Source organism: Manis javanica, chromosome 4, assembly GCF_040802235.1.
Source record: "Manis javanica isolate MJ-LG chromosome 4, MJ_LKY, whole genome shotgun sequence".
Classification (NCBI taxonomy): domain Eukaryota; kingdom Metazoa; phylum Chordata; class Mammalia; order Pholidota; family Manidae; genus Manis; species Manis javanica.
The window spans coordinates 80,917,105-80,927,102 of record NC_133159.1 but is presented as its reverse complement, the minus strand read 5'-3'; the positions used below and the strand labels follow the sequence as shown (position 1 = coordinate 80,927,102).

The window sequence follows — 9,998 nt, the reverse complement described above, 5'->3', positions numbered from 1 at the left end:
AAGGCATTAGCAATATTTTTTCTTATATCTAAATAAAAATACTAAACACATTTATATTATTGCTTATGTGATTATGTGACCTTAAGAAGAATTACAAGAAGTCACATGAACATCTGATATTTATTTGACCTATACTTTGGAAAAAGCTAGCACTTACCAAGTAATTAAGCATTGCTTTATGTTTTCTATCATCCTATTTTATCATTTCACTATGCTTTTTTATATGATGTAATTTTATTATATACTAAAGATTTATACTGAAGTTTGGGCTTGTCTGTTTTAAAGGAGAGGGCTAACTAGGTATCTGATCAGATGCAGCTCAAGTATCAGCTCCCTCCCTCACTGAGGAAACATGAACTTATGGTGACATTTACAGCATGTAGTACAGGAATGGATACAGCCCTTCAGAGTGAGAAGATCCAGAGACTGAACTAATCCCCCGGAGGCAGAGCCTACAGTTCCTTTCAGAGTGTTGGATACAGCATTATGTCAAACCTCCCTTTGTCTTCTTCCATCTCAGTAAAGTCTACAAATGAACAACATCTTTACGCAGGTGGATTTTTTGGCAGAAATTAGAGAAGGACCAAGTTTCACCTCTGGATTCATTCCATGAATTATGGGAAAGTCATTGAGATTTAAGAGACTATAGAATTAAGGATATGTTTTGATCTAACTTCATGTTGATCTTGAGAGGAGGAAGTTCCCTGTTGACATCTGGGTTGTACACATAATCTGGAAAATGAACTGAAACTTTCTGAAGTACAGTGGAAAATGGAAGTGGCTGTAACCACACTGAACTCTTTGAGGATGGACTTGCCTTCCCGATCCTTGCTGCTCAAACTGTGGTCCAAAGAGCAACAGCATTGACATCACTCAGCAGCTTGTTAGAAACACAGGTTCTAGTTACTCCCAGATCAACCCAGGATCAATTTCAGACCTACTGAATGAAAATCTGCATTTGAATAAAATCCTAGAAGCTTTGTATGCACATTGGGAACAGTAAGCCTGGTACAATACCTCACTCGCTCATTCTTGAAGGAGAGGAAGGCTAGAAGGAAGAAAAGCAATCTTACGTTGAAAGTTTTTAGGTTGATCATCAATAAATGAGAACTTTAAAAATGAGGAGAGGCTAAGGAAAATATTTTTCAAATTATAATTTATAAATTATATGTAGTCTGTGACACGCTCCTCTTTTTGTTTCTTTTCTTTTCTAATATCGCTTATCGTTGTCAGAGAATTGCTCCCAACTAACTTTTTAATGTGCTAGTATGGATAAAGTAGAACATGAAATCATCTTTTGTTATTAATTACTTGATATAAAAATCCTGCCAGATTTGACCTAAAAAATAAGGGCATCAATATTTTCTCTTTGTTAGTTACCCAGATAGACTGCAGCTTTTATATAGTATTTTCCTTTGTTTATGTTTTTAAGGTGGTGGTGGTGTTAATATTTTTCAGTAGAGTTGATCACTGACTTTCATTCATTTTATTTTGTTAGGAAATAAGTTGCCAAGAATAAACTGTATTAAGTCAATATTCAACTTTATAATTTCGGATCCCTTAAAGCTATGAAATAAAATATAAGCACCCTCCAAAATTTTTTTCAGCTTTAGGTAAAATTAAAGAAATGCTGGAGGTCACAATGACATTTGATAATGATCCTTGTGCAGAAATAATCTTGTTAATATAAATACTTTGAGAATTCTAAGTACTGTGCTGGCTCTCATCCTTCTTAGCAAAGATAAGAGAATGTTGGAAGTGCTCACGTTCTTGTGACCTCAAGAATGCAATAAACTAGCCTGGAAGGGTAGAAATTTATTTAAATTTCATTGCAGTTCTCAATGTTTTCTGAAGAGCAGGAGGTTCCCCAAGATATTCAACTCTTAACCACAAAATGTTTATTTCCAGGAAATCAAAAATTATATCAGGACTACACACCTTATAAATCATCTTTATTATAAGAAATTATATTTTTCCATTGAATCTGAAGGGTGTTTATTTTTTAAACCTTTTAATCTATAGATTGTTTAGTACTTACATTTAAATTGTTCAGCATTCTATAAATGAACTCACCAGTCTTGTACAAATTATCTCCCTACAATATTGAGCACGAAGGGTCACATTAGCCAGAATCTAGGCTTAGCGTTCCGCCTGGCCTGCTCAAAATAACAGGTGTCCTGAGTAGATACAGTTCCAAGTACACCAGTAAGCCTCATTCTTCCACAGAATCATAATTATGCAGTTGTTATTTATCATTAACTTATTAAATACTTTCCTTCCAACCTAGATAACTCACTAGATATAGTAAGTTATATATATTTAAATAACATTTTTAAACACCAGCTTGAAAATAATGTGTCCTGGGAAGAAGGGGAGGGAGAGGTTAGTAAGTACAGCATAAAGCAAGTGTTTAAATGTTTTAGGACAAATTTTTTAATCTACTATTCTAAAGTCAGAAAGGGTGGTTGGCTCTCCTTGTGGACAATGGATCCAAGAAGGGTCCAGCAGGGGGATTTTGCTCATTATTTTCCCTCTAAAAGTTCATACTCTTTATACCAAGTTACTGTTAAAACAACCATTGGGACCATATATTCATATAGTTTTAGGTAACCTTTTTATTCATGTATAGTATGCATAGATTTGTACAAAATCATAGGAATTTTCACAAAGTGAACTCACCTATGTAACAAGCATGGAGATCAAGCAACAGAACATTGCCAGAACCCCAGAAGGCTCCTTCCTGCCCCCTCTCCATCACTAGCCCCTCATCCCCTTCCAAGTTACCTTTTAACATCATGGATTAGTTCTGCCTGTGTTTGAACCTTATATAAATAGAGTCATATGTAATTAATTTGTGCCTGGCTTCTTCAGGTGAACAATAACATGAGCTCATATGGTCCATCCATAGTATTGCTTGCAATTGTAGTTCATACATTCTCATTGCTGTGTGGTATTTCATTGTGTGAATATATAACAATTGGTTTTCCATTCTATTATTAATGACATTTGGATTGTTTCCAGTTTGGGGGCTATTTTCAATTGTGCTGTTACATATTTAATTTCCAGTCAAAAGTAATATTATTAGTTTGAATAAGGAAAAGTTTAGCAGTTACTTTCTTTTTCATAATTATTTCCCTCTAAAAAGTGGAGCTATTGATTTACATAGAGCAGAGATGAACCTTAGGGTCTAATGCTCCATAATCCACAATATTTTCTACATAGCCAGCTAATCTAGTTTTTATTGCTGTACTAGTTTATATTGCTGCTGTAACAAAACACCACAAATTTTGTGGCTTAAGACAACACAGGTTTGTTCTTTCAGAGTTCTGGATGTCAAAAGTCCAGAATGGATCTTAGGGAGCTGGAACCAAAAGAGGGCTGCTTTCTTTCCTTCTGGTGACACTATGGGCACTGTTTCTTGCCTTTTCCAGCCTCTAGGGGCTTCCCAGGGTCCTCGTCTCACAGCCTCCAGCCAGTAGCCCCTTCACAGCCATCCGCATCTCTTCTCACACCTCTGACTCTCCTGCCTCTCTCTCTCCCTACACAGATCTTCCTTGACTTGCGATGGGATTACAACCCCAATGCGCATTGTAAATTGAAAATGTTCTAAGTCAAAAATACATTTAATACATGTAACCTACCAAAACAATTTAGCCTAGCTCACCATAAATGAACTCAGAACACTTACATTAGCCTACAGTTTGGCAAAGTCATCTAATAAAAAGCCTGTTTTATAATCAAGTGTTGAATGTCTCCTGAAGTTCTTGGATACTCTACTGAAAGTGATGAACAGAACAGTCTTGCAGGTGCAGAGTAGCTGTAAGGGCAGCGGTTGTTCACCCTCATGTTCACATGGCTGGTTGGGAGTGGCAGCCACTGCCACTACCACTGCCCAGCAGCATGAAGGCTATTGTGCTGCACATTGCCAGCCCAGGAAAAGATCAAAATTCAAAACACTACATACAGTTTCTACTGAATGTATATCACTTTCACACCATCATGAAGTCAAACATCATAAATCAAACCATTGTAAGTTGGGGATCATCTATATTACGATGACACTTGTGATTATAATGGGCCCACTTAGATAAATCAGCATAACTGAGATGCTTGATTACATTTTCTAAGTCCCTTATGCTATGTAAGGTAACATACTCCCATATTCCAGGGATTGGAACATGGGACATCTTTGGAGGACCATTATTCAGTCTACCATACCAACCCTCTGAAATTATGTCTGGCTGCCATTTTCCAGTACACCTTGCTCTTCTCACCTTAATGAAGTAAAGCAGAAACTCAACGTCCTTTTATTCTTTGATCTCAACTCAAATACATTCACAATGTAAGCTCCTGGAGGGTAGGGGTTGACCAGCTTCACTTGTGTTGTTTCTCAACAACCAAAATAGTCTCTAATACCCAGTATACACTCAGTGATTGTTGGTTCTTTGAATGAATGCACGAAATATTCCCTACATCCTCACCTCTCCTTGAGGAGTAGCCACATGGCACTCGAGGACCTGGGGACACTTGCCAGTTGCCATGGTTTTACTCCATGCTCTTAACCAAGACATGTAAGGTCTCTCTATGTCTGTTTCCTCATCTGACAAATGAGATGGCTGACACAGGTAATTTATAGAGTTGTGTCCAGCATTAATATTTGTTTTAACTAAAGACGATGCCATGATAAACTGTAAAGTGAAAAGTTCAGAATTTAAAATACTATAAATGGTATGATTTACACTGATTATAAACTTATGCACAATATTAACATAAAAGGTTACTAACAGGGGAAATGGATTTGGAATATATAAGTACTCTGTACTATCCTCACAATCTTTCAGTAAATTTAAAACTGTTCTAAAATAATAGGCTTATTTTTTAAAAGTTGCTTGCTGTGAGATGAGACCATGAACTCCTTGAAGGCAGGGACCACGTTCTGCCTTAGGTTTGTTTACATAAAGTCTAGGACAATGTCTCACAAAGAATGACTGTTACTCACTGAGATGCTGTTTTTCCCAGGATTGTATCAAAGGCAACAAGGAATGAAGCCAGCAGACAAGAGTATGGAGCAACCCACCAAGCTTTTAATGAGAAGTGTAAAGAAAACGGATCCTGCTAATCAGAAGGGGCTCCAAGGAAGATGCCAGTCAGGGCTGCAGTGTCCAGGGTTTGTAAGCATGGAGAAATTTACATGATTGGGAGGTTGAGGGGGTTGGGGGAACTTTTTGCTAGGGCCAATATGGATTAAAAAAAAAACCTCTCTTGTTTTTCAAGCTGAATTTTCCAGATGTCCAGGTTGTGGTTTCTTGTTTACTACCAAGCCTTGACCCTAGGTCCCTCCTGACTGCAACTTACCTGAGACCTTGAAACTTACAGGGGCCTTAAACTCTATCTGCATACATCCCACTAACACCTACCTCATGACTAATAAGTTTTGAAGTGTAAGAGAAAGTATTTTTGTGGATTTCAGATCACTACAGAAACAGTATCTAATAGTCTTATCAGAACAGTGAAATAAACCTTGTTGTATGTAAAGGCCAATTGGGCTTGGTGAAATCACTGCTCTTCAAGGAAGGGAGCCATGGAGTAAGTTTCCAAATATGTAGCTTTTAAAGGGATGCCCAGAATGGGGAGTGAAGGAGGCCAGAAAGGTCACATGTAATTTGGACACAGATATTTAATTACTATGTTATACTTGAAAAAAAAAATCTGTGTCTGAAGGATTCTCAGTGGGAATAGAGATGGATGTTGGAATGTGTATAGAGTATCTATGTCCAAATCTTGGCACATGTCCAAAACTGGCTGGGAAGTATGATGTGATCATTTGTATTGATTTTTAAAGTTTGAGAAACATTGGATTAGGTAATTGGGTTTCCCATTAAAATCACTTTATTATTATGAAAACAAAGCTATTCAATAAGCATCAATGATCATGACCTTCCCTGACTCCAAATCCACTAATTATCTATAAACAGTTTACATAATTCTAATCCTAAACAATTATCTTTACAAAACCTTAGGTGATCCCCCCCAAAAATGCATAGATAATGTTGCATTAAGGAAACATTATAAAGTTAACCATGGTCATTGCTATGTGGCAAGATGACGAATCACATTTCTTTCTCCTTTATTTTAATAAGCAGGTTATATTTCTATGGTGAAAATAAAAAGAACATTTCATAAGTATTTTTAAGAGTCTATACAAAAAGATTTTTTTACTATTGACCTGTAATTTTAACAATTATTATTACAAATCTCTATGCACATGGACACACATCATCAGAATTTTTTGAAGTGTTTAGAGAAGATTTCTTGATCCCCCTTCCACTCCACCCCTCCCTTCAAACATTTCCTTTCTAGGTCTTCACCCTATTAGGATATAGGACTGCCATCCTCCCATTCATTCAAGCCAGAATCATAGATAATCATCATTTATCAGGCTTTTTTTCTTACCTTCCCACAAGTCCATCAATAACCACTGACAACTCTACTTCTAAAATATATCCTGAATCCATTCATTTCTCTCCATCTATACTGTCAGCACTTTTAGTCAGAACCAGCATTTTACAAACTGTGAGTTGCCACCCATTGGTGAGTTATGAAATCAATTTAGTGGGTGACAACCAGTATTTCTTCTTTTATAGTGAAATCAAATAGAAAATCTCAGAGCACATCACTCATAGTAAGGGTATTGTCTCATGAAATTGTTGTTTATGCATATGTGTTTATGTACTGAGTCACCACATAAAATATGTTTCCTCTTGTGGATTGTGGTAAAAAATATTTGAAAGCCTTCATTTAAGCCCCCCATCACTTCTCACCTGGAGTGCTTGAAACCTGGAATGCTTATTCTAAGCAGGCTGATACCCCCAACACCTTACCGTGGCCTAGAGACCCAACATGATTCTGCACTTGCTTACCTTTTGTAAATGATACCATCTCCTCAAAGCGGTCTTTCTAAAATGTCCCCCAACTCCCACTGCCTTTTATTTCTTAGCACTTATTACTACCTGAAATTACCTTGCATTCTTTTTTACAGACTTGTTTACTGTCATTCTTCAATGGCTGGAATATAAGTTCTAAGAAAGGAGGGCGTTCATTGTCTGCCTTGTTCACTGATGTATCTCCAGGGCCTGAAACAGAGCCTGACACATAGTAAGTGCTGACTAGATGTTTTCTGATTGAGTGACTTACTATATATGTGAAACTAGGCTAGATCTGGGATCAGAAAGGAAAGACACACCTTACAGAGTCACTTATCTTACTATCTGCTTTCCTATCCCTTATCTCTTATTCCCTTCCATTTCCTTGTGGGCAAGGACCCTGACAGTTTATTCAGTGTTTATACCCTCAGCCTTGCATGGTTCCTGGTACGTAGAGGATAAATGTTTTTTAAGTGAATGACTGAGGTCATAAATTTGTGATGGCTCCAATTACACAGGGCTGAATGATTTTCCAGCAGGTCTCTGGAGTCTGAGTTAAGCAAAGGAAATGTAGACATTTGGTTAGATCCCAAATAAGGATGTTTAATAGTTGAAGTTAATGACTGGAGGGTCATGAAGGGGATAGACAATGAAGTATAGACTTCTTCCTTCTGGATTTACATTTTTAATAAACAGCTTAGGTGCCTCTTATTTAAAAAGTTTTCATTTTAGTCATGTTTAAATTTTTTTAAATCATTTTTCACTCCATTCTTTAGAATATAAGTCCTTATTAGCATTGATTTTTGCTAATTACAATGATAAGGAATCATTCACATTTTCCCCTAGAGCAATGAGGATTTACTTCTTACATTATTTTCCTTCATGATATAACGTGAAAGTCCATCTATTGATTGTAAAAATCTGGTGTGGGTCTTCACTACAGATAACTCCATCACCATTCACCTAAAGACCAATAGAGTTGCAGGAAACAATTAAGGGTATCACCCAACTAAGTCTCCAACAATAAACATTGTTGGACTAATTCCTCATCTTCATTCGTCCTGGCCTTGACTCTGCATACCCACAAAAGACCCCAGCAGCCCATGTTTAGGGTCACTAAGAACACAGGAATCTTAGGAAAAGCCTGATTACCCAGTACTAAGTCAACCAAGCTAATTGACTCATTAGTGATAGACTGGTTTCTCAAGATTATTAGAGGATTCAGGTGTTTTGTTTTGGTGACAAAGGAATAAATAACTTACTATTTACATTTTCATTAGTCATCTGTTTTCCTTTCTGACAATATTTTATTCTGAGAAACAAAGAAAATGGGTTCTGTATTTGGATCAAATGTTTACATCTTCCAAAGGTTAACATTAGGAAGAGCATTAAAAAAAAATCAACTTGGCTGCAAGTATAGTGGGAAAGTACATCATTAAAACTTCATCTCTTCCCCCTAAGAATATTAAAGCACACTCAGAAAATAGTATACTCATCCCTTTTGGCAAGGTTCATTGATTGTAAGTGATATCATCTCATCTTGCAAGTGAGGAAGATGGAGTCATAAACAAGTGGTCTTACTCAAGGGTACACGGTCACAATCAAAGATAGAATTTAAGGCACCTCCAAAAGCTTACACAACTGAAACTAATATTCTAGAATTGCTGTCAGACAAGAATTATGCTCATAGCCTGCCATACCCTGGGCTATCACCTAGCCTTGATTCTAATCATCATTATCAGAGAATGATAGCATTTGAAAGAAAAAGGGCCCTCAATTCATCCAGTTCAACCTCTCACTTTTCAGATGAAAAAACAAATGACAGCAAGGTGAAAGCACTTGCCTGAGATGGTCACTATTCAGTGGTAGAGTCAGAATTGGAATCCAGTTTCCCAACTCCCAGTGAAAAGGGTCTCTCCACCATTTACTCAAAAATAGCAAAATCTATGCTGAATCCTGAAGAGACCTGAGCTCCTACTACTTGCCCAGGCAGTGGGAGTGGGTGAACTAATTTCTCTGTCCTTTAGGCTGAGAGAAACATTAACAGCTCAGCTACAATCATAGAAGATCACCCAGGACAGAAAGTGCTGAGATCTGGGCTCAGGTAAGAATGAACTTATCTATCCAGGTTGTTCCAGAAACTCACTTGGTCATCTAGCCGGTACTTAATACATATAAAAACGATTTTATTAACTTCTTCCTCAGAACTCTAACTAAATGTGTTTATTTTGTTTTTAGTGTGAAAAAAAAAACAATTCTATTAATCTGTGCATCGAGGCTGAGTAGGTGACAGATCTGTGAGAGGGAAGGGCCTCTGGGCTAGACAGACAGAGTGTGAGGGCTTGTAGCTGGATGAGCAGGTACAGACAGTGGGCACCCACCTGGTGGAACTTGAATAGTTAGGGTAGGGTAATATTATTGGGAATCTTAAATTTGGCTTAAGTAGTTTAGACTTGAAAATAGAGTATTAGAAATTCTGACACCAATTGAAGATGTGTTTTAGAATGAGTCAGTGAGTAGCAGGTGACAGATGGGCAGGAGAGAGGCTGACTAGGAGCCTGCTTGTGGGCCAAGGGGGAACGTTTTAGAGTGCCTCTCCTTTTGCTTCTTAACAATTCATAAACAGAACCTGGAGGCCTAATGTAGTCCCTGCAGCCTCCCTGCTCCTGCTCCAGCACACCGTGGCTTCTGCTCCACCCTTTGAACTTTTGTCCCTCCTCTCACCATCCAAAGACCACCTCCCCCAGGGGGTCAATCCTGCAAGGTACAGGTATCACCATCTGCAGCAGCCTCCGGTTCCTGGGCCAGCCACCAGACTCCATGGAAGAGCCTTATTCCCGGGACCTCTAGCCCTTTCCCAAGCCCTTTGACTTGACAGGACTGGGCTGACACCACGGGGAGCGCTGCAGCTGGAGAACAGAGTGGAAACCCCAACAGGGCTGTGAGGGACCGTCCAGAACCTGGAATACACAGATATGAGGGGTCAAGGCAGGATAGTGGGTCACGAATGAAAACAACAAGAGAAATCACAACAATAAGGCATTTTGAGAGAATTTTTGTTCCCCCAGGATGAAT

The 9,998-nt window shown here is 38.1% G+C and overlaps 1 protein-coding gene across 1 annotated transcript in view; it reads right to left on the bottom strand.

Moving 5' to 3' along the window:
• Positions 1–149: 149 nt before the first annotated feature.
• The window catches only part of TLCD4 (TLC domain containing 4), a 75,896-nt gene continuing 66,047 nt past the window's right edge, over positions 150–9,998 (bottom strand). The window contains exon 7 of the mRNA XM_036997989.2: positions 150–9,883. Coding sequence (XP_036853884.1) covers positions 9,697–9,883 — 187 coding nt within the window. The 3' untranslated portion in view covers positions 150–9,696. The remainder of the gene's footprint in view (positions 9,884–9,998) is intronic.